The sequence below is a fragment of the Drosophila sulfurigaster genome, chromosome 2R (genome assembly GCF_023558435.1).
Source record: "Drosophila sulfurigaster albostrigata strain 15112-1811.04 chromosome 2R, ASM2355843v2, whole genome shotgun sequence".
NCBI classification, from domain to species: Eukaryota; Metazoa; Arthropoda; class Insecta; order Diptera; family Drosophilidae; genus Drosophila; species Drosophila sulfurigaster.
This window is the reverse complement of record NC_084882.1, coordinates 24860192-24888049: the sequence shown is the minus strand read 5'-3', so window position 1 is coordinate 24888049 and position 27858 is coordinate 24860192. Positions and strand designations below refer to the sequence as shown.

Below are 27858 nucleotides of genomic sequence, written 5' to 3'. Positions count from 1 at the left end.
TGATTTTGTTTGCTAATTGTGTGTGTGTGTGTGTTTTGACATTTTGGAAAGTGTGCACGCAAAATCTCGTTTGCCTTAACTAGAGGAGCGCACAGAGCAGAGCAACAAAATCATTTACTTATGACTGTACAGCAACAATAATAACAAGCAAAAGCAACAGCAACAGCAACAGTAACAACAACGGTGCTCAATTAATGAGCGGAGAGTGAAGGAACAGCAACAGCAACAGCAACGAGGCAACGAGGCAACGAGACGACGAGGCGACGCGACAGCAGCGAGTCAGCGTCCACTTGATTGCCTCGATCTCGGCTAGAGCGGCCAAAGATATATAAATAAGGAAAAGCAACGCACGCGCGTATTAATACGTTGGATGTTCGTTCTAAACGCGCAACGGTTAAAATATATAAAAATATTGCGCATACGCCGCGTGGCCAATGAAAATAAAAGTGCTTAAAGTGCAACCATGGATAATCAGAGTGAAAAACAAGAGCAACATAAGAGTCTTGGCCATCGACGACAGCCAGCTCTGGGCAAAGCAATGCCAGTGACAGCGCTACTCTTGAATCTGCATCCAACGCCGCAAAGCAAAGCGAGTCACGCACGTGGCGCTGCTGTCGAGGATGAGGATGAGCCGCCACCGCGTTACTTTAGTGTGGCCGATGAGCTGCAACAGCCGCCATCGCCAAATGGCAACGAATCAACTGATGCACAATGCCAGCTCTTGGGCAACTCCAAAGGCTACACGCCTTGTCTCAACTGCAGCCAGACAGCTCCTCAGTTTATGAGTGGCCCGAATGTGATCATCAATGAGATGTGTCGCCGTTTGTGCGGCGAAGAGTGTCGTCGTGGCTTGAGTTTGACTGGCCAGCTGGCCACAGAGGATGCGCAGCGGCAGCAACTCCGCCAGGATTTCCTTAGGCAGTATGAGATTGCGGAAGCGCTGGCCAAGACCTCGGCAATGACCTCGACAACACAAATGAAACAGCGTCTCGCGGCGCGTAAACTGGAAATGGAAATCGAGACGAAGGGGGGCGATGGCGGGTGGTAGAATGACCACACCCAATGACGAGGTTGATGCGGTCGATGTTGTTGCCACAGCTGCTGCTGCGGCTGGAGACATGTTGCCGCCAATCGTTGATTATGAGACGCCGCCACCGCCGCGTGATCTGTTGTTGTATCTGGTGAGGTGAGATATAAATTCGAGCAAGGCATTGAATGCCAAAAAAACATGTTGCTGCTGTTGCTGTTGCTGTTGTTGTTGCTTGCCAGCGGCAAATTGCGTTTATAAATCAAGTTCATGGACAGCACGGACAGAGTGTCAAGTGTTCTTAAGCGCTGTCAGGCCTCAGGCCTCAATCAAAAACATAACTAACCTTGCGCAATTTTTAGCTCAATTTATTCACACAAGGGCTCTTGTTCTTATCGATAATAGGCAGAGTAGAATACGAGTACCAAAAAAAAAAAAAAGCTACTGTACTATTTTGTAGTTGCTTTTAGGCCAATTGTTTAACTGTCACTTTTGATAAATGACAGAATCAATAGCTTACAAAATATTTATAGATTTCATATTCTCTTCAGTTTATTTCGGAGTAATTTCGTGAAATATTTAAGAGTATTTTCGAGTTGAATAAATTATGAAATTCAAAATGACTTGCGCAAATAAAGTGCGAAATGAATGGGAAACATTTTCATGCTACTTTTGAATTTTTAATTTAATTCAATCAATTTACTAATTATCATATGCTATTAGCATTTTCAAAGTGTTGCAGTTTTTTTTCCCACTTGTCAACTTCGTTTTAAATGCTCGAAACGCTTCTCAGAAACTAGTTGACTAGTTTGGATGAATGAAAAATGTGTCTTAATATTTTGTGTTGATTTCGTTGATTATAAAAATCATTGAATGAGAAAATCCTCTACCCAACCCTAGAAATTGCTTTTAGCTTAAAGATAGCAAAACTTGACTTTAAAAATATTCTATTTAAATTAAGATATCATTTCTTGTTGTGCAGCTGCGTGTCGTGTAACCTAAACTATTTGCAAATGATTTGAATTTTAGTCGCTAAGCACGTGGCTCAATAATGATGATTGTGATGGCAACTGTTTTGTAATTATTCTTCTCAGTGCAAGTGGTTCAATTGGTAGTGAAACCCGCCCAAAACTTAATCCCGACTAATGCTTAACCTTTTGCAACTCTCCCATTCTAGGAAATACAGCTTGAACCGCGTCTCTTTGACATTGCGATACTGACACTTAATATAGAATATTTCAAGTTAACCAGTTAAGTGGAAAGAAGCTAAAAGTTAATCCGCATACAAAAAAATCAATCAAATATTAATTTCGCATAAGTAGTGACGAAAGTAAAAGTGAGAAAAAGTTGTACGATTACGAGTAAAACTTACTTGCGAAAGAGTTTTAATTAAGTAAAGTACTTTGACAATTCGGAGCAAAATGGAGTTTCTAATGAAAACATCGCGTTTGATTGTCACATCGAAGACGTTTGCGCGGCGTGTGGCGGTGCCCATACCCAGGTAACACACACACCCATCAAAAAGATACAATATCTTTAGGTTGCAGATCGAGGCGACGGCGAGTGGACAGCTGTGTCTGTGTCTGCGTCTCATTACGCATGGAATTGCGTTGTTGTATAAATTGTACTCGCAGAATAGCTAAATACAAATTCGTATCTCAATCTCAGAATCGATATCTTCAGCGAGCATATGGGCGCAGATATGCTGAATATGCGCATTTTGGACTGACAGAAACTGTCTACGCAATTTGCATTTGGCAAAGTAACGAATAACTTTTGCTTAGGCATAAATCAATTGTCTGGGCGTTAGAGTCGCAATCTCACAGTCGCTGTGCCAAAAGATACTTTTGTTTTCATTACAATAAACGAAACGAAACGAAACGAAAGCGAGACAATGAAGCGTGCAGCTCCATGTGAATGTATCTACATACAGAATGCTACGCATAAATATTTAGTAAGCTGTCAGTTTCGATGTATCTCATTTTGTGGCTGTTATTGTTTTTTTTTTTTTTTTCGTCGCTCAGCCAGTGAGCAACGCACGTGAGTAGAACGTATTGATCTCGTTCTGTATCTTGCAGATACATCTCACTTTGAGTGTGTGCGTTCGCTTTGTTAGTGTGTGAGTGCTGTTAAGCTGAAATACTCGTTTATGCGTAAGTCTGTGTGCTTGCTCTCTTTCTCTCTCTCTCTCTCTATGTCTCTGACCGCCTCTGGCTGATCTCTAATAAAACGCCGCATTTCAGTTGCCATTCAGTTTCGCAAATGTCGCTTACAAGCGCACTTCGCACAATTTTCGGCAAACAAAACCCCCCAAAAAACAAAAACAAAAACCAAAACAAACAACCAAATCAAATCCCCCAAAACCAAAAGTGAATCCTAATCCTTGCCAAACGTCAGAATGGAGCAAGCACTGCAACTGAAACGCGCCAATAAAGCGCCCTGCAAGAACGATCGCAAGGCTTACTTGCAAAGGGTGATGCTGACCAGGTGAGCGACTTCGCGTCATCTCTATTGATTGATTGCATTGACGATCTCTCAGAACTGGTTTCAATCGCACTCCTGAGAAATCGAACCGAAAAACAAAAACAAAAACAAAAACCAGCCAAACAGCTGTGAAGCTATTGACCGAGCGACATTTTTAATGCCGCGTGCGACATCTGACAATATCCGATATATATAACATACGGTTCGTGTGGGTGGGCAGCAACGGCAGCAGCTCAGCATTAAGTGCTATAAATCGAGTTCCCTAACTGATTGTGAAAGCCAGCACAGATTTTGAGAGTTTCAAGATTTATGCATAGTCTCGTTATTTATTGTTCAACTGAGCTGCGATAATTATCAATCTTAATTTATATTGCTCAACTTGATAGAGTGCAAAGTAATAGAAACAGGAAAAATACGACGTTCATTCACATTCAATTTTCATAAATCATTTTTGCTAAAGGATTGTTGCAAGTGTTGCACATTATCTTTAATTATTTAACATCTTCTTTTTCACTTTATTATTTTAAATAAGTTGATTTCTTTTCATTTTTTTCTTCTCTCATCCAAACCTAAATGTTAGCTTTACCTTATTTGGAACAATAAATTGCTAAACTCTACACAAATTTCAAATTTCATTATTCAAACTTTCAAAATTCAAAATTACAACTCAAATATTCTTTTCAGCAGAGTTCAAATGACAATGTTCTATGCCAGTCGAAGATATAGTCATAGTTTGTTCATTTTCTCTATTATTCTACGAAAGATTCTTTATAAAAAACCGAATGCTTTGTGAGTATTTACAAAATTGTTGCACTTCTTTTTTTTGCTATTGACTTTGCCGATGCTGTAAACTTTGCTGTTGTTCTTGTTGTATTATTGTTATTGTTGCTGAAATGTCGTTTTTTGTTAGGCTTATAAAAAATGTTCCCACCGTGATTCACCGCTTAAGATTCGATTACAATGCATGCCAATAAATCAAAACAAATTAAAAATTCCCCCAAAATACACATTATTTACGCAATTCCGGAAATTTTTTGATTTGTTTTAAATAATGGCAGCAAATAGAATCGAATAAAGATATGTTGAGCACGTTTTACAATTAATCTCTCATCGATTTGCAAAGTGAATAAGCTAAATGATTTAATGCGACCTCTTTTAGAATGGGTTCGTTCAACTCGGCGCCCAAGATCAACAATGTGGACTCACAGGACGATGGCTTGGAGCTGCCCAAGGGTCTGAGCACCGATGCTTTGTTGGATCATGTGCATCAGTTGCGTGGCAATGGCATCGATCGACCCTCGTTGCTCACCAGATCCTTCCTCAAGCCAGCGCTAATCAGCGAGGATGTGACTGATGGATTGCGATGTCTCAAGTTGAATGCAGTTTCGCGTGGTGAGTGCTAAAACTACAATTGTATCTGACAGATACATTAATGCATTTCTATGCAGTTTGCAGTCCGCCAATTGAGAACGAGGGCACGCAAAATATACGATTGCTGCAGTGGAATATTCTGTCGCAAAGTGAGTAAAGTTAAAGTTTTAAACCACTCCTTTTAAACCAACATTCAAATTAAATTAGAATTTCTATATAAAATGTTTCAATTCACTTTTAAAATTTATAATTTTTTCGATTTGAATGTAAAATTAGACACTTTTTCCACATTTTTTTAATTTACCCTTGTTGAAATACTATTTTATTATTTTTTAAAATGCAGATATATTTTATTTATTCAAAATTGTATTTTTTTGGCTTTTCAAAACGCAAATATATTTTATTTATTTATTAATATTTTTAATAAATATATTCAATACAAAATTTTGTTAATCAATTTCTGTATTCTCTAGCTCTGGGTCAGCACAACGATGGCTTTGTACGTTGCCCTGAAGAGGCTTTGACCTGGCAGCATCGCAAGTATCTGATTGTCCAGGAGATACTCCAGAACCAGCCCGATGTTGTTTGTCTGCAAGTATTTATTTAACCCCCTCCCAAGTATAAAGCCAAACAGTCGCGCTTTAACATCATTCTCTCACTTTTTTCAGGAGGTGGATCACTTCAAATTCCTGGAGACTGTGCTCGGCAGTCAAAACTATGCTGGCATCTTCTTCCCCAAACCAGACTCTCCGTGTCTGTATATAGAGCAGAACAATGGACCCGATGGCTGTGCCATATTCTACAAACGGGATAAACTGCAGCTGTTGTGCTACGACACACGCATCCTTGAGGTGTGGCGTGTCCAGAGCAATCAGGTGGCCATTGCAGCTCGTCTGCAATTGAAGGCGACGGGCAAAGAGTTTTGTGTCTGCACCACACACTTGAAGGCTCGACATGGAGCGCTCTTGGCCAAATTGCGCAATGAGCAGGGACGCGATCTCATTCGGTTTGTGAAGCAATTTGCTGGCGAGAGTCCTCTGTTGATGTGTGGCGACTTTAATGCGGAGCCTATCGAGCCCATCTATGCCACAATTCTCAGTTGCGACATCTTGAAACTGGGCAGCGCCTATGCAGACATGAAACTTGAGAGGGAAAGGGAAAAAAGAGCGCTGCGAAGATGTTAATGAGTTGGTCTCAGAGTCCATTAAAAGGGAACCGCCCTACACCACATGGAAGATTCGCGAGGATGGCGAAGAGTGTCACACCATTGACTATGTCTTCTATACGCCGCAGCAACTAAAGGTGAGTTAAGATTGCGCTAAATCCTATTCAAGTATGATATCTAATTTGTTTTGCTTTTGCTTTGCAGATCAAAAACTGCTTAGAGTTTCCGGTTGGTGAGCAAATTGGCAAAAATCGCACGCCCAGCTTTCAATATCCATCGGATCATTTCTCACTGGTCTGTGACTTTGAGTTGCTGGATGAACCCAAATCAGAAGGAACCATTCAGTAGAGGAGCAGTAAAGAGCACATACAAACAACAGCACTACATCACGCACACAGATACACATACACACACCAACACAAAGAAAAACACACATACTGCAATTACATAATAAATTGTGATATTAGTTATTAGATACATTTTAGCCTCATAAATGTTGCACAGCGTTTCACTGGCTTCACGAAACTCTCCAGAGATTTCATAATAAAAGAGTGTAACTTTTTTAGCAACTGCTCTGTTTGATTTGGGTTTGGGTTGAAGCGTACGTTTTGATTTGGAATAATAATTATTAATATTAAATGACTACGATGAAGGGCGAGGTTATCAGCTAGGCCAGACTATGATAAGAGAATTTAATATGGATTAATTTGATAAGGGAAGATTTCATATCGATTAACTTCATCAGTTTAGTTAACTGAATTTTGCCTGTTACATCACAAAAAATTCGCGAGGTATCTTAACAAAATCGTAATAAAAGAAAACCTAAATAATCCTGAATACATAATTGATAATAGAGGTGTTTAGAGCGTCAGACATAAAATTCTTACAATTGAGAATGAGATTATTGACTAATTAAACAAGTAAGAAAGCTACTACTACTGAGATAACCGCTTCTCATTTTGAATAAAAGCAATATATTTTGCGGTATTATTCTCAAAATATACCAAATATGCTGCAAAAATACTAAAAATATGCTAAATGGTATATGTGGTATATCGATATAGTACCGCATTCAGAATATACCATAGACGGCACAATATACCAGATTGTCAGCCAAAGCAACTCCGACCCCAAGTAAATTGGCGTTTTTGTCCATACAAAAGTATTTCTTTAATAACTTCGACAATTTTTATCTGATCGCAACCAAATTTTCAGGAATCATAACTACTACAATTATTATACATACCAATATTCGCAACTCTAGCTTTAAAATTACGCTTGTTATTCGATTTTTTTGATTTGCGGGGCGGAAGTGGGCGTGGAAAAAATTTGAAACAAACTTGATCTGCGTGCAAGCATAACAAAAGCTGTCGAAAAAATTATAGCTCTATCTTTTATAGTCTCTGAAATCTAGGTGTTCATACGGACAGACGGACATGGCTAGATCGTCTCGGCTGTTTACGCTGATCAAGAATATATATACTTTATAGGGTCGGAGATGCCTCCTTCTACCTGTTACATACATTTCCTGTCGGCACAAAGTTATAATACCCTTCTACCCTATAGGTAGCGGGTATAAAATTGTACACCCATATACTGTTTCTATTACAAATATGAAATAAGAATATTACCTAAAATAGAGGTAAAAATATAAAAGTATGAATGCATGTTTATAGTTAATCGCCTGCCTATTTGAAGTTGTTGTTCGAAATTCTTAACTATTTCAGAATATAGGGCTTATAGATTATAGAATAGCAAGCCTTCTTATCAGTAGACGGAAAAGTGGGAGGTGGCTTTTTTAACAACTTTTTTATGGTTATGGAAAATGTTAAAGCTGCCAAAGTGGCATACATCTGGAAATCTTAGTAATTATCTAACAAGTAAGAAAGCTACAGTCGAGTGTACTCGACTGTGAGATACCCGCTACCCTTTTTAATAAAAGCAATATATTTTGCGGTATTATTCTCAAAATATACCTAATATACTGTAAAAATACTAAAAATATACCGAATGGTATATGTGGTATATCGATAAAGTACCGCATTCAAAATATACCATAGACGGCTCAATATACCAGATTGTCAGCCAAAGTAACTAAGACCCCTAGTAAGTAGGCGTTTTTGCCTATACAAAAGTATTTCTTTAATAACTTCGACAATTTTTATCTGATCGCAACCAAATTTTCAGGAATCATAACTACTATAGTTATTATTATATATACCAAAATTCGCAACTCTAGCTTTAAAATTACGCTTGTTATTCGACGGGGGCGGAAGTGGGCGTGGCAAAATTTGAAACAAACTTGATCTGCGTGCAAACATAACAAATGCTGTCGAATAAAAATTATAGCTCTATCTCTTGTAGTCTCTGAGATCTAGGTGTTCATACGGACAGACGGACGGACACACAGACGGACAGACACACAGACGGACAGACGGACATGGCTATATCGTCTCGGCTGTTGACGCTGATCAAGAATATATATACTTTATAGGGTCGGAGATGCCTCCTTTTACCTGTTACATACATTTCCTGCCGGCACAAAGTTATAATACCCTTCTACCCTATGGGTAGCGGGTATAAAAATCCCAATCGCAGTTGTATATTAGTAATTTGAGTCACAGAAGTATTTAACAACTTCTAGAAATGGGAATTAAGTTCATATAAAATGTTGCTACATTTGATTTAACAGAATAATGTTAAAAGCGTAAGTATGCTAACAGTTGCTTAACAGAATTGTCCGTCGAGGGGGAGGTGGGTGGTTGACAAATTAAGTCTCCTATTAACATTATCTGGAGAATGCACAAAGTCACGATATAAAAAAAAAAAACGAAAATTAAACACGAAAAGCAACAATTGGACAGTTTGTTGTTACATAACAGAGAGCGAAATAAACGCATTTGTCGAGTATAAATAAACTGTACATGTATTCTGCATTTTAACAAATTGTCAACATGTTCGCACTAGAATTTAATTTATAGCTTTACCATCATCATCCGTAGTATCATCCCGGGATTGTGGATTAGTTGTTTAGATCAGTGCCAAGATGGCTGTGATGACAACGGAGGCGGCGACCATTGCATAACCGGTAGAGTAGACCTCTTTGATTTTGAGGAAACGACCGGTGTCCCACAGCAGATGGCGAATACCGTTAGCGGAGTGATAACCCACAGGATAGGCGATGATGAACTTGATGGCGGTCAAGGCGCCGCCACTCAGCTGCAGACCCTCCACCATGGTCACATAGTGGCTGATGTCGTGCGACGAGATGAGGGCACCCAATCCCAGGCCCCAGACGCCAACGCCGAGAGCGAGGCCGGTGCCGCGATGCATGATCGACAGCATGGAGGTCAGCTGTGGCTTGTAGATGGTCAGATGGGGCGACATCTGGCGACCCAGGCGTTCGTTCTTCTCGAAGAAACTCTCATCCTTCAGCGTGGAGCCAACGGAGACGACTTTCACGGAGACCTGGCGGTTAGCGGCGGCCACTTGGAGGCCCTGACGCAGCGCTGGAGAGCGCGCAAGTGAACTGGTTAGTGCAAACCTAGTGGATGACAGTTAATTATCCATCGCAGTGGTGGCAAAATCGTTAAATTACGTACATTCTCAACTTTTTTCGCGCAAGACTTGTATGCAATGTGGCAGCAACTGACAAACAACGAAATGCCAAACACGATATATATCGATATTTATTGCTATCGTTACGTAACAGATTGGCTCTTTTTGCGCTGCGCATTAAGAGAGCAGTGCACATGCTGTTAACTGGAGGAGCACATTGAGTTAACATTGCGTCTGACTCATTTTTGCGTCAAACGTGCGTTGTGCAGTTGCGCGGTAAATTCAAAAGCAATTTAATATTTTTTAAAATCAATGCGACATTTTATTTGCCTCTGGGAGATTAAACGCTAACGGCAGCAATCAATGCAGCACCACGACCCGAACCATCTTCAGAAACAATCAATTCAAACTTCGCCGAGCCCTTAAGCAACTTGTTCATGTTTTCCACCAGCAAGTTGTGATAATGCGGATGGTAGCGATAGACACCGCCATCGATACCCACCGAGCAATCCTTTGTATTCATTTTTTTGTATAAGACAGGCAAGTGCACACGACGTCAACTTAGCAGATCGCGTGGACACCGTTTGACATATGTAACGCAAACAAGCCAAATCTTTCTCCACATGCGTGCGAATACCCATTTGATCCATAATCATTGCAGCTTGTCGATAGCTGCCCTCCGGATCGGACTCGATGTCCGAGATGTAGCTGGTCTGGAAACGCCATTTCTCGTGTATAGCCTGCGAGTCGAGGCCCTTGAACAACAGTCCCTTGCCCATCAGCTCGACGACCACATGACGCACCAATTCACCCAGATACATACCAGAGATGCACTTCTCAAAGGTTTGTCGCTTCGGATTAATCGACTGCTTATCGACCGCATTATCGTAGGGTGTTCGAATGAAATCCAAGACCCCATTATCACCAAATGCGCCCAACTCGCAGTTGACAATCATGTTGGGCTTATTGCTGGTCTGATATCCCTCGAGCATTTCGGTGTTGCTCGTCTTCTCCACATAGCAGGCATTGCTGCCGGTACCGACGATCAGACCAATCCGGCAATTCCGATTGCCAAAGGCGCAGGACATAAGAGTGCCCGTAGTGTCGTTGAGTATGGCCACAATGCGTACTTTGAGATCGCCACGTCGATTGATGGCATCCTGAAGAAGTTCGACGACATTTTTGCCAACGACACCATCGCACTTGAAGCCCTTGGTCCAAGTGATCATGATGCCCTTGTTAATGCCCACCTGTTGCAGGGGAAACGAGAATGTGAAGCCCAGCGGCAGGTTTTCCTTCTCAATGTGATAGTCCTTGCAAAAGCTGGACAAACATTCGGCGATGAAATCAAACAGATTCTTGCCGGGACCCTCCATTAGTGTCTTGCTGATCACATAACTCTTGGACTCAATATCGATCTCGGTTTCACTTCGCAGCGTCACCAGCAACACACGGAAATTGGTGCCGCCCAAATCGAGAGCCAGATACTTGCCACGCTCCTTGCCCGTGGGCAGATCCTGCACATAGGTGATGAAGCATTTGACCACAGCTCGCGGATGCGTATCCTTGGCCAGACCCATTTTGATTTCCTTGGTCAAGCGTAGCACGATCTCCTCCATGTTTGCATCGGTTATGTCGAACTTCTTGCAGAGCTCATATGCCTCGGGAAAATCTCGTTGTGGGTTCGCCGCCATCTTAATCTTCCAGAGACTTGGTCGCAAATTTAAAAACTGAAAATTTTGATATTCTCGATTTATGATCGAGTCGTCAGATAAATTTGAAACTAAATTCGAAACATTTTACATTTTTATGGCTTAGTTTAGGGTTTGACAATTGGTTGCAAAATGACTAGGACTCAATTTAATTTGAATATAATTAGTATATTTTATTTGCATATTATGAACACGCAGCCGTCTGATATATCTATCTGTTTTACCATAAATGGTTTGTTTTGAAGTCAAATATTTTTATAGCAATAACTATATGCCGTAAAAAGCATTGGCTGAAACTTGTGCTATAGTTTCTGTCTAAGCTTAACAATGAAATAAACGTTGATTTCGTTATTCTTAAACCAATTTCCCATGACTGTATATATTTCGAATGTTAATTACACCCTGTCTTAAAATAAGTTGTGTGGAAATTTTGGAAAACTGTAATATATATTGAGCTAATTCCTTATTACAAAAAAATTAGGTTTTTAAATTTTCTTTCATATTATATTAAAATTCTTTTCATAAAAGTCATCACTTATCCTGCGCTAAAGAAACAGCCAAGCCTGCCATGATGGCAGCTCCAACGCCTGGACTATCCTCGGCGACAACGATTTCAAATTTATTGTGAGGATTGGCCAACTGCTGCGTGTGACGATTGAGCACCTCCTGGTAACGGGGAAACAAGCGATAAATGCCGCCATCGACCGAAATGGAAATCTGGCTGTAGTTCATGCGATTGATCAAGGCTGCGAGACCAGCAGCCACAAGTTTGGCTGAACGATCGCAGACAACTTGACAGATGTACTTCAACATGGCCAGATCTCGTTCCTGACAATTGCGCAACTTGAATTTGTCCATCACCTCCTGGCCATGGACATAGACGCCCGGTGGATCAGAGACGATGGCAATCAGCGATTTCATTTCCATCTTCCAATGGATGCCAATGTAGTCCTGATTGTAATCGGTAAACATGACGCCCATGTCCATGAGACGCACCACAATCAGACGCACCAACTCGCCCAAATAAAGTGTACTAATGCACTTCTCGAAATATTTTTGACCCGGAACAGTTGAGTCCTCATCGACTAGCTTATCGAATTCGTTGCGCATAAAATCCAAATGACCATTCGCACCAAATTGCGCCCACTCCGTGTTAATGATCATCAGTGGCAACTCAGGAGAGCCCTCGTAGCGTTCACACTGTGAACTCAGCTCCACATAAGCAGCATTGGTGACAGTGCCAATGATGAGACCAATTTTCGTGTTGACATGTGACCAGCAAAGTGCCATTAAGGAGCCCGCCGAGATGTTAATGATGCCCGCCAAATTCACCGAAATGTCCTTGTGCTTGGCCAGCGAATTGCGCAGCAACTGCACCACATCCTTGCCCACAACGCCCTGGGCGCCATAGCCCTTCGTCCAGGCCACCAACATGCCGACATCCAAGGCTAATTTATTGAGAGCAAAGGCAAAGGCAATTCCCATTGGCAGATTCTCTTTTTCCACCTTTTTCTCCTTCACAAAGATCGCAATGTTATCGGCAAGGAAATCAAACAACTGCGTGCCACGTGCTCCGGCAACTGTGTGTGGCACAATCACACACTTGGAGCTCATATAGATATCCTTCTCGCTGCTGAACTTGACCAACATAATCCGTCCATTGGTAGGCCACATTTCCAAGGCCAAAAAGCGACCACGTTCCTGTCCAGTGGGCAAATTCTGCACATAGCTGAGGAAGCAGCGAATCGAGGAGCGTGCATGTGATTCTCTGCCCAGACCATTGATAATTTCTTTAGTCATGCCATTGCGGATGGTAATGAGATTTTCCTGCGTGAGATTGAAGAGTTTGCATAGCTTGTAGGCTTCGGGAAAATCTGTTTCGGGATGCTCATACTTGGCCATCTTTTGTGTTGAAAAACGTTAAATTTATATAGTTTAATCCTTTTCAGAGAATATATGTTATGTGTATAAACAACAATTCGATTTGAACAACATTTTTTGTGATTTATTTACATTTGGAAGAAAAAAAAGATGAAATGATTGAGAAATGCTTAGTTGACTAATTTGGTTATTGGTCAAATTAAGAAACACATGGACATGGGCTGTCTGCTATGAACTGCATGCTGCGTATGTGTGTTGCATGCTGATTGCTATGACACGATGAATTCCGATGTACGCTTTGTTTTGCTTTGTAATAAACTAATGTGAGGTTAGGTCTTGCAGCAATGGCGGCGCACTATCAAACTAGGTTAAACTTAAACGAACAAATGTAACAAATGTATATGTAAATGTAAATGTAAATGTAAATGTACTCGTAATTTGTAATAATATCAATTTATCAATTAAATAATAACTAAACGCTCAGTCACGCCAGAAATATGTCCGGAAACTCGCCATGCAACAAATCGGCAAACGGATGAAAACTATCCAATGTGGCCAGAGGACTGATGCACGTTGATGGCTGCTGATCGCTGCCAAAGTCAAAGGAATCCCTCGAATGATCCAGCAGACGCAAACTCAACTCCACATCAGGTTTGTCCAGCGACGAATGCATCGAAATGGGCAAATCACCGCGAGCAGGCAACAAGGATTCGGCTGTGGCCAACAGACTCTGATAGCTGGGATCGAGGCAGTGCAGCGAATCGCTGTCGGATTCCAGCAGCAACGTGTTCAGCTCACTTAGTGCTTGTTCATGCCGCATGCCCAGCAAACTGTCCGCATCCATGTTGCCAACATTGCTGCGGCTGCTGTTGCTGCTCGTGGAGGCGGCGGAGGAGAGCGAGGCATAAGCTGAGCTGGGCGAGCAGGCGGCGGCACAGAATGCTGGCGAACCCAACGAGGAGGAGGCATAACACGACTCTGGAGAACTGCTTGCCGTTGTTGCTATTGTTGTGGTTGCTGCTGCTGCTGCTGGTGACGTTGTGGTTGCTGCTGCCGCTGCTGCTGCTGCTTTTGCCTGTTTGCTCTGTCGCTTCGTTGGCGTCTTTTTTATTGCTCGCCTTCGTTGGCTTCTTGGTCTTAGCTGGCGGCAGTGGCTCCAACTCCATCTCATACATTGGCTCAGCATCGCCTTCACCATCAACATCGCTATCGAGACTGATATGCGCCTCACGATTGGCGCTCTCACGCAAACACTCGACAAGGAACTCACTCTCGTAGCTGGGATCCTGCAGCGATTCGCTGAGCATGCCAATGTACTTCATGGCCAGCCGCAGGGTGGTGATCTTGGTCAGCTTCTCGTTGGTGTTGGCCGCATCCTCGCCGGTTATTGACTGCGGCACACAATGACGCAGCTGCTCAAAGGCCATGTTGATCTCACGCATGCGTGTGCGCTCTCTGGCATTTGCCGTCTTTCGGCGATACTTGCTCAATGGCGGCGCTTTCGTTTTGGCCGCGTTCTTGGCCTTGGCAGCGGCTTTGACTGGCGTCGCCGTCACCATTGTCGCCTCCAACTCCGTGGCCAGTTGTGTGACAGGCAGCTCAGTTGGCAACGTTGTTGTTGCGGCCAACTCACCAGGAATGCGTTTCTGTCGCTTCTGACGCAACGAATACTTCTCGCCACGTCGACAACCAGTTGCATTGTTGGCTTTGCGTTTGCGCGTCTCCTTGACTCCCGTTGGCATCGATTGATCAGAGCTGTCCAGTTCCATGTCGAGTTCGGCGTAGTTGTGCAGCTCGTAAGTGTTCGATTTCATCTGCAACAGAAGAAGAAGTGAAAGTTTCGAGTTTAGACGTTTCTCTTCGTAATAGTTTCTTGACTGGCGTGGGCTGTGCCGCCCCAGCAATCAAAAGCAATTAACAATTTGTTTTCGAATTGCCCAAAAATGCCTCAGCTTCGGGTGTTCTATCAAAATCGACAAGCATTGAAGCGTATCTTTGGGTCTAACCCATCCGACAAACTTCCGTAAACGGTTCTAATTGGTTATACGTTATGTTATATGTGAACTGAAGTCGCTGCGGATGATGTGCTGTGTCTGTGGTGTGGTGTGGGTGGTTCCTTCATGACGCTTTGCTTCCGTCATAAAACCCAGTGAAGCCGAAAAACGCATCAACCAAAAAGTCATAAACAAAATTCATTCTTACGAGTCAGAGGGTTGAGCAATCGAATTGGGACTTTATTAAACCAAAAAAAAAAAACTTGGCTGATCATACGACTGTTTGCACAATCCCCAGAAAATGCCAAACACATTCAGACGAGTAGCAAATGTAGTTTTGGACTGACTCATGCTGATCAAACTGATTGTTTTTCCAAACTAATCCTTAAATGGATAACTCAAGGTGTCACTTGCAACTCTTTAGTTTTTCTTGGCAAGCATCTAACACAAATCCACCTCAAAGATGTTAATCGATCTTCAACTTTAAGGCTACTGCGCAATTCTTGAATGCCTATCAAATTTATGCATTCAACTATCATCAATCTCCTCGGCAAATAAATAAATACATTCGACTAAAGGCGTGGCCAAAAGCGGCGCAATTGAGAATGCTTGAGTTGCGTTTGGAATTGGAGTTTCAAAATGTGTTTAATATTGATTATAAATATGCATTATTTTGAGACTATCAAAATAATATATCTTTTATACATAGATTCATTTAATGGTAGTATGAATAATAATTATATTTTGTTTTAAATATGCAAAAACCAAAGATTGCAATCGATTGTCATATTTTAAATTGTGCTTTAAACAGAATTTATACAATTTTTTAAAATAAATATTTACTCAATTCATTGCTTTAAAATGGGCTGCGAAAATGTAATATAAATACTTTATTGGTTATAATTTATCTCTTATTATTTGATCATTAACATATTTACCGGCATTTTAATAGCGTATATTTAAATTTAGCTTCCTATGACGTTTGCTGCTGTCGAAGTGATGATTAAATTGGCAAATTAAATTCCAATTAGAAAATTTGTTGGTTGCGTGAAGCCATCTAAATGTTTGAATATTTTTCGAAAAGTTATCTTTTTTGTTGTCTCAGTTTGTAACAATTGTTGATGTACATTTGTGGAAAGAAAGTTTTGCCTTTTTTGTATTTGTTTTGTTTTGTTTTTTTTTTTGTGGTAGGTCAACTGTACTAAATAGTTGGCATTACTTTTTCCACAAGTTGCAGTTGATTTTTTTTTGCTGTTTGTATTTTATTTGTATTTATTTTTTTGCGGTTGCGGTTGAGTCTAACTAAGTAAAAATAACAACATGCACAAACGGGCAACAGAGTAACGGTAAAAACGAATAGAAATTGTTAATGAATGCATTTTAATGCAAGAATTAATTTACATGAAATGTAACTTGAAGCCGACACAACGTCATCAGCAACAGCAGCAGCAGCAGCAACAGCAGCAGCCAACAACAAGTTGCCGTCCGCCTAAGCAGAATGTCGAATGTTTTCTGCATCGATGCTAACGCCCTTGCCGTTGGTTGCATGGTTTGTGCCTTGGCCTCATAAACACAACAGCCAACAGCTAAGAGCTCTCTCTGTGTGTGTGTGCAGAGGTGTAAATATGAGGAGATTGATTGCAATCATCGTCGCGAGGAGAGAAGCGTGTGGTGTCCATGTCAGGTTCACTTAAATGGACAATTTAGTGCAGATTGCCAAAATTGGCATCAGATTCTTGATGTTGCTGCTGCTGTTGCTGTTGCCCCACCTCATTGCTAGCCACTTGTTGCATAGCTTTGACCATTCCAAGACTTGGAACAAGTTGCTCTTGTTGCTGTCTGCACTTTTCATCGACAAACAGTTAATCGGGCTATAAGACACGTTCACAGAGTAAAAGACTGTCTTGTTGTTGCTTTCTTAAACTGCATTTAGCACAAACTTAAACTCAATTGATTGTCTGCTATATAATCTTAATGTTCAGCTTGCAACAAATGCTACTCAAAGCTGCCACTTTCAACACGTTCCACTGCAAATAAGAACAACAAAAAATCACATTCGTGACTGCTTTTCCTTCCTGGCTTCTCCTGATTTGCATTGCAATTAATTTTTGGCCACGCGACTTTAGTTGAATTGAATCATGAAATCTAAAAGGCGTCGAAAAAACGAATTCAACGACTATTGTTTGATCTTTTTGAAGGTTTAACGGCAAGAAATGACTAAATACAATTTAAGCGAAGCCAACATAATATATCGTTTGTTGATCTTGAGAAAACTTAAAGTCTTTTTAATTTATAATTTCATACAATTATTGACAATTATTTAAAAATCATATCATTTCAATGAAATAACAAATGAATAAATAGAAGTTCCCTTGCATATAATTTTTTTGCACTTTTGCTTTAGAAAATTCTTACTTTACTTCATGTTCTTCACATGATGTAGTATTCTTATAGAACTTAAGTAAAATTAAAATAAAAATAATTTATTCATATAATCGAAATTTAATTTATTTGTTATTTAATCATAAATTCCTTGAAGAGTTTTTCTATTGAAATATTAAAATAATGAGTTTACTTTTTAAAATGAATTTATTGATATGAGCTGATGAGTCTCAATTCAACTTTTTCTTTTGGTTTGATCATTAACTTCCTGAATTATTTATATAAAATTTATTGGGTTGCTTTAATTTTCCTAAAATTAATTTAATTTAAGCTGAAGGCCTTCGCTGCCATTGCTTTAATAATAGCGTTAGTATTAATTTTAATTATAGCTAACATTTATATAATAATAATAATTTGAACTGCAAATCAAATTTGCTAGCTAATATGCCCTTTTGAGAACCCCATTCGAAGTGTATTGAGGTGCACAAAAAGTTTACGCGACATGCAAGAAACAAGGTGCAATTAAGAGCACTGCAATTTCACAGTTGCCCCTGCGGCACGAGACGCCTTCCTCGTCGTCTGCTCTTCCGCTACCCGATGACCGAGAAGCGGAGAGGTTCGTCTTGGTTTGCGGTTTGGTTTTGCTTGTGGCGCCAAAACGACGTGAAAATTAGCAAGTTCCGTGTGCTGGGTCTACAAATTGTATGCGATTAAAGGTATTCGCGGCTAATAAATGTTGTTGAACAAACAGGCCGTCGGTATCAGAAGTGGGGCAAAGTGGCCAGCGTGGAAGGCGTGACTGGAGTCGTGGCCACAGGATGTGCAGGATGTGCAGGTAGCGCCACAGGATGCGGCGCAGGCTTTTTGCACTTTCTCGCCTTTGGCTGATTGGAAAATTTTGAAGCGGCGCTTCTGTTTTGGCTGGCTGCTTAAGTTTTCAATTACTCGACGGCACAATACGAAACCAATTGAAATGTGCAGACAACAAATGCACTCGTCCCCTTCCCTTTCCCCTTATCAACTTCTGTTACCCGCTCACCCGTTTAGCATTCTCATGCAACAACAACAACAACAACAATAAGAGCAGAGTAGACAAAAGGCGCGTCGTGCGTGCGACGAGGCGTGAAGAGGGGCAGCAACAAGCTGCAAGAGGCAGACGCAGGGCGAGGTTCATTTTCAAATTTTTGTGTTTTGTTTTTGTTTTTGTGGATGTTCATTTTGTTGTTTTTTTTTTTTTTTTTTAGGTACTGCAGGGAGTAGCTAGCTGTCTATCCAAAGTGCACTTGAAACTGCCGACGAGCAACATTTCCTCTCCTTCCCCTCTGCCTCAACCCGGTTGCAGTCGCTGCATTTTTAGGTGTAGCCATTAAATTTAGAACTTTTTCTGCACGCTTGTCTGCACGCCACAAAGTGAGTTCTACGTATATATGTGAGACAGTGTATGTGTGTGTGTGTGTGTCAGAGTGGGAGTGTGCCTGAGGGGGGCGGCAGGCGAATAGTCGGGTGCGGTTAAATGGAAAATGAAGCGTCTGCTGGAAAAAGTGTATGAAAAATGCGAGAAAAGCTGTGCAGAAACTAAGGAGGGAATAAGAGATGAGCGCTTCATACAAAGTCTGCTTGGCAACTGAATATTTTAGAAAATCATAAGAAGCGAAAAAAACGAATAATATTCAAAATGCGATCTATTCTTTTTTTTACTAAGTGAAGAATACAGTCTCTGTTTTACTAAAACATAGTTAACAATACTTCTTATTTAAACTACAAAAAAGTAGTTCTGCCCAAAATTACAAATATTTACTTTATAATAGTTAAGAATAATATTTCAAATAATAATAAAGCTGTGCTTATTTTATAAATAAAAACTAAAACTTGCTTTGCAAAAATATTTAGTACAAAAATATAAAGATTTTTCTAAATTAAATCGAGTTAATACAGAAAGGCAACTGAATATTTTAGACTATGAGAAATAAGCGAAAGAATATTTCATTTGCCACTTTTGCAATGAAAATTAATGATTTCTTCACAAATATTTTCAATAATATTCACTACAACATGTTAATTTTTTTTCGCTGTAGTTTTCAAAAATATGAGATAAATAAAATAAAATTATTCAAAAAGAAATTCAATGTGTGATTTAGCAAGATGAAGAATATTTTGTTAAGTTATAAAAAAAGTTTAGATTGCTTTAGACTTTTTTTTACCAGAATATTTAATTCAAACGTATATATTTTTGATTCAGAAACCTCTGCCATTTCTAGTTTAAAAACTGCCCTCGCGTTGTGTGCATATCTCTATAGAGTCTGACTGACTCAGATTTTCTGTTTTTGCCACAGCTCTAAAATTAGTTTTTATTGTATGCAGGTTTTTCGTTCTTTCTCTCTTTTCGATTTGTGATTCTTAATTTTGCTTTTTGTGGAAAGCATCAAATTCAGCTTCTTCTTCCTGTGCTTCTTGATGCATCTTTTGTTGCTGCATTTGCCATTGTTGTTGTTGTTGTTTTATCTTGTCTCGTGCTGTTGCCAGTTGCCAGTTGCATGATGCTGTTGTTATTGTTGTTTTTGGCTGCATCTGCGTCTCGTGTTGTTGCCATTGGGCGGCTGCGCTTTTTTATTTTTAGGCAGCCAGCGGCAAAGTTCTGATTTTAATTCCTTCTCTTGCTTTTATTGTGTTTGATTCGTTTTTTTTTTTTGTCTTTTGCTTTTGCATCTTTCAATTTTGATGTTGTTGCTGTCTTTTGCTTTGTTTGCGCCTTTGTTGACTTGCTCCGCATGAGTTTGTTTGATTTTCCATTTAAGTTGAGTTTGTATATTAAAATTGGCACACGTTGCGTATGTGTGATATGTTTGTGTTTACATTCGACATGGCAATCTTCGCCTCTCTATCGCTCTATCTCTCTCTCTCTCTCTATTTTGGTAGCATCGTGCGGTTTTGTATTACCCATTAGCTTGTTGTTTTTGTCTCTGATTTTGATTTGCGTGATTTTTGACAGGTTTCCACCGTTTGCTTTTTGGCTAATTCCCTTTGTATTTTTCCTATTCAACGTTTTTGGGATGTGTGACGCGACAACAGCTGTTCCCACATTTAAGCAGCATTTGGGTCAACGGGCCATGGACCAACTTTGGCAGCAAAAACGAATAATTTCACTGGCAACACATATTTTAATTTTTAAATAGCTTCACAAATGTTTAGTTGATCTGATAAATGGTGAAAGGTTTGTTTACAAACGTAACAAAAAATCTAATAAAACTGTGCACTAAATCAAGCATAATAAATAAATAAATAGCAAAGCAAAAACAAATAAATTGTCTGTACAAGACAAAGATGAAGTAGAAGAGATATATTTAATTGTATTTATACAGAGATCTGGAATTCCGGTTTAAATAAAATGCCAAATATTTGTGCAGATCTTGAATCACTGTCTGACTCAGATTAATGCATTTGAACGCTTCTCCAGCCAAAAATGTCTCTAGACAAATTCATCGCCAGTTCATGTAGGGACAAACAAAGAGACTGAGACTGAGACAGAGACAGAGGCCTGTCTGGAAACCCAACCCCCAAAGGCATGGCGTGAAAACTGTTGACAAGTTGGATGTGCCTATGCGAGGGGAAGAAGCGAACCAAAAGTTTTCAACACCTTGGGCAAATAAATGCTTCGCTTTCCACTGTGTTGCGTCTCCCCATTTGCTGCTGCTGTTGCTGCTGCTACTTCTTATACTTATAATATACGCTCGATGCTTGTCTATTTTTATTGATACAACAACAGCAATAACAAGAGATCATAGCATATGAAATATGTAGATATTGTATTTACCTTTTCGATTTCATAAATCCAAAAATGTGCGAGGTGCCAGGCTGATTGTAGTTTTTTGTTGTTTTATTTTTAATTTATAATTTCATTTATAGCAGTTATCACTTATAATTTTTTGAATTTTCAAGTTATTTTAAATATTCACAGAGCACTTTAAATTGAAATTGTGTTTGCCTTCTTTTTTTTTTAAATTTATTTGTTTTTTATTTATTTGTTGTGAATTAAAAACGAATCTGAATTCGATTTCGGATGTGAGTTTCAATTAAAATTCCACAGCATCAGCTAATTAGTCATAGAATTTGTTGTTTTGTGTGACTCTATTTTAAATTAACGCTTGCCTCATGCATAAACTTGGCAGATTAACACAACCAAAATACATTTTTTGTTTTGATTTTGGATTTTATTATTATTTTTATTTCCTCGAACTTCCACAGCAAACTAGTTTTTTTTTTGCTTTTAGTTTGTCTTTCATTTGATTTATTTTTAGTTTTTTGTTGTCATTTTTGCTGATAAGTTGATTGGGTTTTTAGTTGCCGCAAAAAAAGAGAATTCGATTAGCATCCGTTGGATACGCACTGCAACTGAATGCGAGGGAAAGCCTCAAAGAACAGTATTTGTTTTCCAAAACGTGCGAGCCGCGTGTGTCAGCAATGCGCCTGCGATATGTATCTGTGTGTGTTTGTGTGTGTGTGTCAGTGTGTGAGGCCGGCTGCTAAAAATATCCGTGAGTACGCGCGCTGCGGATGCCGCTGTAGCTGTTGCTGCTGCTTCTGCTGCTGTTGCTGCTGCTGTTGTTGCTGTGTATCTATGTATCTGTATCCAATAACCCGAGTTGGCGCACAAAAATACACGGCCCGCCGCTAAGTTAGTTTGCTTCTAGATTGTTGGAGAAAGGTGCGCGTTCTGCGTTCTGTGACTGCTTCTGCGTTTGCGTCTTTACAATCTGTGCGACCGTTTGCTGCGCCTGTCCGCTATGCACTGAGCAGCGTTTTGTCAACGTCGCTGTCTCGTTGTTGCCCGTTTTTGTGCCCGTCTCCCGTCAATGTCGTCCACTCAGCTGAAGTGTGTCTATGTTGGGGCAGCACCAGCAGCCAACAAGCGCTTGCTTGGCTTTGACTCCGTTACCGATCGAGTCGAGTAGGCTTATTGCTTTTGGGCCAGTTTTGTTGCCCACACAGCGAAACAATTGAGAACTGAGAACTGATCCCAGAACTGCGACCCGGCACTTGTCTGTGTTGTGTTGTGCGCTAAGCGTGCGGTGCGCTATTGAAACGATCAATGAATGAAATGCGGCATTAAAAAAAGCAGCACTTTACGTTTGTATCTTACAGATACGACTGCGATTGCGATTGCGACGACTGGAAGCGAGCCTCGACAGCCGACCAATAAACCGCTAAACCCACTGCCACCGCTGTTTGGTTTGTTTTCTGTGACGAGATCGCAGCTCACACCGCCAACACACTCGCACTCACACTCGCACACACAGCGATCGTCATTGAAGGCAGAGCCGTAGACCCAAATCCCCGCTGAGCAAGAAAACCAGTTCTTATAGTGCTTAACGCTTATTGTTGCTCTCCATGCCATGCCATGCCACTTCACTCACTCACTCACCCACTCACCCACTCAATTCACTTGCCTTGTGTGGGTGTCTCTGCGTTGGCAGGCCGGTCGAACCGATCCGATGCGATGCGATGCGATGCGATCCGAAGTGAGGCGATGCGATCGTTTGCTCGCTTCGCTCTTGAGTGACTTTTTTGGATACATATTGGAAATTGTGTTAAGTTTTCGTTTTCATTTCGAGTTGAGCACATTTCACACATAGTTCTCTTTGAGTCACTCGCTCTCTCTCTCGGTATGATCTAATATTGCCAGGCAGTTATTTATTTAAATTTATTAGCAATTTTTTATTTATGTTGCTGCGCCGTTTGACATTCATTTATATCAGTCAAACATTGTTATGGCTTACAGTATGTTAATTTGTGACTACCTTCAAGATTTCTCAGCCAGATTTTTGAACTTCATTTGAACAGTGGCCCAACGGATTCTAATCACAACTAATAGTTGAAGCTCTATTCAGAATGATGATCGCATAGCTACAAGTATGTTTGTTCATCTCTAGTATGTTAATGAAATAACTTAATTGTGCTGAGCATTCTCGACTGCACAATGCCACACACTCGTCTAAGACTTGAGTGACATAATAGAGAAGAAGCGGCTTAGAGTTGAAAATAACTTAGAATCTATTCAAAATGAAATTCAATAGCACTCGAACATTTGGAAATTCAATCTGCCTTCTTCTTTTGTAAACAAAAGGTTTTGAAATTTTCGAGTAGAAGGTTAATTTTAATTCTAAAGTGTTTCAGCTTCTTTAGTACTTTGCAAAACTTTCGTGAATTGTGCTACTTTGATTTTAATGAAATAACTACTATCAAAACTCACGGAACAAGTCACACAGCACGTGTTCGGGTAACTTAAGTTGACAACACGAGATTGTTATTGTTATAAATTTTGCTTTGAAATCTCGTGTTTGTCAGCTTAACTTCCCTGACAGTAATTACTTTTTTTGTGTGACGTGGGCATATTATTTATATGGGTTGTTAAATTGTTTTGGAACTCGGAGACATTGAAGTGTATTCTAAAAATATACAAACACTTCACACAATTTATTTTGCAATTGTTCAGATAAGATTTGAAGTTCACTGCAACTGAATTAGTATTCTTTTCAAAGTGATCTAGTTAACGTGACACACCTGTTATAAAAGTTCACATCAGAGTTGCATTCTGATCTTATTTAAGGCTTGAAGGCGGAATTAGAATACAAAGTGAAAATTGTTGCCAATTACCTGATAAAAATCTTACAAAAATCTATATGAATATTATCTAAATAAATCAAATTTATAACATACAAATCGAACATTTTATTGTTGTGGTTTTTGCATTGTTTTGATATCAACTTGACATTCAAATTAGTTAAGCCGCTTTGCCGTTTCATTTTGTTATGGAACAATTGTGTTACGGTCATTTATTATTTATTTGGAAAATAATAATAATAAATAATAATAAATAATAATAAATAATTATAATTAACTGGCAAGAGGCAAATAGTTAATTGCAAAATGAATTTACTCCTGCAGGCAAAACAACAAGTTGTATGACGACATTCGTGATACAGATATATAGTATGTATATATATAAACAATATTCATACTCATGTATGAATATTTAGACAAATTGCTGGCTGACAGAGTCACTGACTGACTGAATGACAAAGTGACTGATCTACCGATCGACAAGAGCGGCAGCTCTCCGACTGACTGACTGACTGATCATTTGTCTGTCGATCAGCCTGTGATTGTTGTTGTTGTCTTGGCGCTTTTGTTGTTCTGGCATAAAGAAATAAATCATGATGACAACAGTTAAATTTGATTATAATTTATCAACAGCATCGTCAGCTGGTCAGCTCTGTCTCGCTGTAGAAGTACGCTTAAGTAGCATAAATTTGTTCATGTCGCAAGGTCATCGAGTGAAAAATTAAGGCATGCAACATTAATTTGATTTGCGTGCGAATCAAAATGCTTTTTTTTTGGGGAGTGTCTCGAAAAACACTATCATCATGCAGCAAGAGAGATACAAGCATATAAATACAAATTGGCCAATATTGTTGGCCATAATATGCTGACAACTTAATCTATTGCCAAGTCCAACGACAGGAACATGACCAAACGAGCCATAATTAAAAAACACAAACGTCACATGTATTTTTTATGCTTTTGTTTTATGCTCAAGATACGAGAACCCAGGGCGATTGCTAGAGGGGGCGTATCAGATCTTAAAGTTGTTTAGATAATTCAATTCCTCTACTCGAATGCTGTGAATTAACATAATGAAGTGGTGTCTTTTTTTGTAGTTGTAGATTCTCACTGATTGATCCCCCTTGGTAGGCGACGACTCTGCGTTTGTGAATTGTTTATGTAAATATTCTGAGCCGGCTCTATACGCATTTGAATATTTCTACTTTGGCTTTTAATTACCAGCCTGCAAATCGCATTTGCCTTAATATGGTCACAAAACGCGAGTCCAAGTCTATGACTCGATGGGGGTACTCGAATCGCGCTCTCCGTTGGCCCGAGCCCGCTTAGGAAGTTGGATTCGACTCGCCCGGCCTTTTATGGCCAGCTTTGGGAAAGCGGTGAGAAAGCAAAACTCTCAATCTCAGTCTCAGTCACGGTCTTGGTCTCAGTATCTTTCTCTGGGTCTGTCTCAGTCTCTGGCTCAGTCTTAGCTTGGCTAATTGTGAGCATCGCTTTGGGCCAGCTTCATGACAAGTTGTTGGCGTCGCTGTTAACGGCGATCGCGTTGGCGTTGAGGGGGCGACGACGACGCTGATTTTATTTATATTTTTACGTAAATTTATTATTACAAATATTGTTATTGCCGCTTTCAAGCGGAAATACACTCAAAATGCCAGCCAGTGAGCCACCCACGCATCAAGCCCAACTCAAAGCCATAACAACAACCACCTGCACTTTGTTGCGCCAACTCATTCGCTCGTTCATTCATTCATTCATGGGGAAGTGGAAGCTGGCAAAACGATCTTTGGCTAAGGCCAAGATAGCCACTTCAGTGGAATCGACCAGCGAATTGTCGAGCGGAAATGCCGAGCGATTAAGTTGTTGTTTTTAATTAATTTTATACGCATTTTCATTCAGTTTTGTTTTGTTTCTTTTTTTCTTTTTAACATATAAGCGTAATTTGCATAGTTGACGGCCGCCTAGAAAGTGTCTGAAGTTTTTGGGAAGTGTGGGCGCTGGATAATATGAATAAATTGAATTTTTCATTTATGAATGGCATAGTAAAAATTGTTGTTAATCAAGGGGATTTTTAATGATTCACCTACGTATGAAATACACTTTAACAAATAATTAACTGCATTTATATAAGCTGAAGGCCGTGTTAATTTTAAATATATCTAACTATTATACATAAATAATAAACCATTTAATATTTTCTTGTAGAACTTGTTTTTAATTTTAGATTTTTAAATTTATTTTCGAAATAATATTTTTGTTATTTGTATATTTTTATTTGAATGTACAAATTTTTTCTCAAGGCCGACTTTTGATAGATCACTTTAAATTAATAAATTAATAAGTTCTATTCAATATAGTTTTCTCACAAAAAGTAACGTATACGTATGCATCAATATTACTCATACGAATTGCTTAATATGTATCTCATGAGTCAGATTAGTGGGATATAAAAGTTTGCTGACAGAAAATTGACTGACAACTTTAGAATTAATCCGTGTCTGATATTTCCATGTCGACCCACAAAAAATAGAGATATACTATATATGCATTATAATCGAAAACTAATCGTGTGCTAAAATTAATACGCATTCACCGGCTGGCTATCGCAGTGTCTGACAAAGCATAACAAATCATGACGAGGCAGGCTGGGAGAGGTGAAACTGTAAAAGTCAAAGCGCCAGCTGAGGCAGATCTTGGCCAAGTTAATCGTGAGCGATGGCTGTGGCGTCTGTTTGCGGTGTTTTGTCTGCTGTTCATTGAAACGTGATTTTGACTTGTGATTGCCCATTTTTTTGTTGGCTTTTATTCTTGTTATTGTTGTTGCTGCTGTTGATGCTGTTGTTGTTGTTGTTGTTGTTGGCAATGTTGTTTTATTGGTTGGCCGTCAACATTTAAGTCATTTAACATTATGTATCAGTTGCGCTGCCAGTTGTAATCCCCCAGCAGGCGCTGTCGTCATCAGTTTGCCAGTCTTGCTTGCCTGTTTGTTTGTGTATTGTATGCTGTGTTGTGCTGCGTTGTGTTGTGTGTTTATGCTGTTGCTTTTATTAATTTGGCTTCAATTAATTACGCTACAAATTGTCAACAAAACGCAACCGCAGACGCGTACCTCATTCCCCCAATTGCCACCAGTTAATAACCCATGCAAATCTTGATGGGGGCCGCAATAGCAACATGTGCCACATGCTGCATGAGGTTCACACAAATGGACAGCAAACATGACATTGGGTTATTGTGGGGATATACTGGATGCTGTGCTCTGTGCTGTGCTGAGCTGTGCTGTGCTGTGCTGTGTGTGAGAGCTCATTGGCCCGGCTAATATCTGCTGGCGGCATTAACTCATCAACAGGAACACTGTGCAACACACACTTCGCAATGCAACAAAATTCATGAACCTCGTTGGTAAATAAAATCAAAAAGTTGTTGTAATTAAAGCAAATAAAAAAATAACAGTCGAGTGTGCTTTAGTTAGAAATACCCGCTATCTATTTTCAATAAAAGGAAAACATTGCGTTATTATTTTAAAAAATATTTGGTATATTAATATACTAAGAAATAATAAATTGATAAATCAGTAATGTATTACTTATTTCTTTATCTAATACTATAATGTGATTTTTTTTGCTTTATTTCTTGAATAACTTTAAGTTCTATATCTTTCTATAC

The 27858-nt window shown here is 39.7% G+C and overlaps 6 protein-coding genes across 6 annotated transcripts in view; 2 read left to right on the top strand and 4 right to left on the bottom strand.

The window, feature by feature from the left end:
- LOC133838951 (uncharacterized) overlaps positions 1 to 27858 on the top strand; it is a 183708-nt gene that overhangs the window by 141284 nt on the left and 14566 nt on the right. The gene's annotated exons all lie outside the window — the stretch shown is intronic.
- On the top strand, positions 389 to 6610 carry LOC133836484 (nocturnin). The gene is given in 8 exon segments (XM_062266997.1): positions 389 to 1026; positions 1028 to 1186; positions 4671 to 4903; positions 4960 to 5031; positions 5356 to 5477; positions 5551 to 6051; positions 6053 to 6184; positions 6252 to 6610. Coding segments are annotated over 8 exon segments (1926 nt in total). The 5' UTR covers positions 389 to 463; the 3' UTR covers positions 6396 to 6610.
- On the bottom strand, positions 8956 to 9791 carry LOC133837003 (succinate dehydrogenase cytochrome b560 subunit, mitochondrial). The gene is made up of 2 exons (XM_062267644.1): positions 9650 to 9791; positions 8956 to 9591 (listed from the first exon to the last, which is right to left on the bottom strand). The coding sequence occupies exons 1-2, from the start codon at positions 9781 to 9783 to the stop codon at positions 9078 to 9080; spliced, it is 648 nt and encodes a 215-aa protein (XP_062123628.1). The 5' UTR covers positions 9784 to 9791; the 3' UTR covers positions 8956 to 9077.
- On the bottom strand, positions 9898 to 11426 carry LOC133837002 (hexokinase type 2). The gene is given in 2 exon segments (XM_062267643.1): positions 9898 to 10134; positions 10136 to 11426. Coding segments are annotated over 2 exon segments (1353 nt in total). The 5' UTR covers positions 11300 to 11426; the 3' UTR covers positions 9898 to 9945.
- On the bottom strand, positions 11800 to 13357 carry LOC133836972 (hexokinase type 1). The gene has a single exon (XM_062267606.1). The coding sequence runs from the start codon at positions 13217 to 13219 to the stop codon at positions 11849 to 11851; it is 1371 nt and encodes a 456-aa protein (XP_062123590.1). The 5' UTR covers positions 13220 to 13357; the 3' UTR covers positions 11800 to 11848.
- On the bottom strand, positions 13676 to 22836 carry LOC133836973 (helix-loop-helix protein delilah). The gene is made up of 3 exons (XM_062267607.1): positions 21386 to 22836; positions 14268 to 15012; positions 13676 to 14218 (listed from the first exon to the last, which is right to left on the bottom strand). The coding sequence occupies exons 2-3, from the start codon at positions 15010 to 15012 to the stop codon at positions 13683 to 13685; spliced, it is 1281 nt and encodes a 426-aa protein (XP_062123591.1). The 5' UTR covers positions 21386 to 22836; the 3' UTR covers positions 13676 to 13682.

Excerpts from the sequence above, each read along its gene's own strand:
- LOC133836973 (XM_062267607.1), bottom strand. The coding sequence starts at position 15,012 with ATGAAATCGAACACTTACGAGCTGCACAACTACGCCGAACTCGACATG. Across the intron at positions 14,219-14,267 it reads GACAGAGCAAACAGGCAAAA|CAGCAACCACAACAATAGCA; the intron begins GCAGCAGCAGCA and ends CAGCAGCAGCAG.
- LOC133837003 (XM_062267644.1), bottom strand. The coding sequence starts at position 9,783 with ATGCGCAGCGCAAAAAGAGCCAATCTGTTACGTAACGATAGCAATAAA. Across the intron at positions 9,592-9,649 it reads GCGCGAAAAAAGTTGAGAAT|GTTTGCACTAACCAGTTCAC; the intron begins GTACGTAATTTA and ends GTCATCCACTAG.
- LOC133836972 (XM_062267606.1), bottom strand. The coding sequence starts at position 13,219 with ATGGCCAAGTATGAGCATCCCGAAACAGATTTTCCCGAAGCCTACAAG.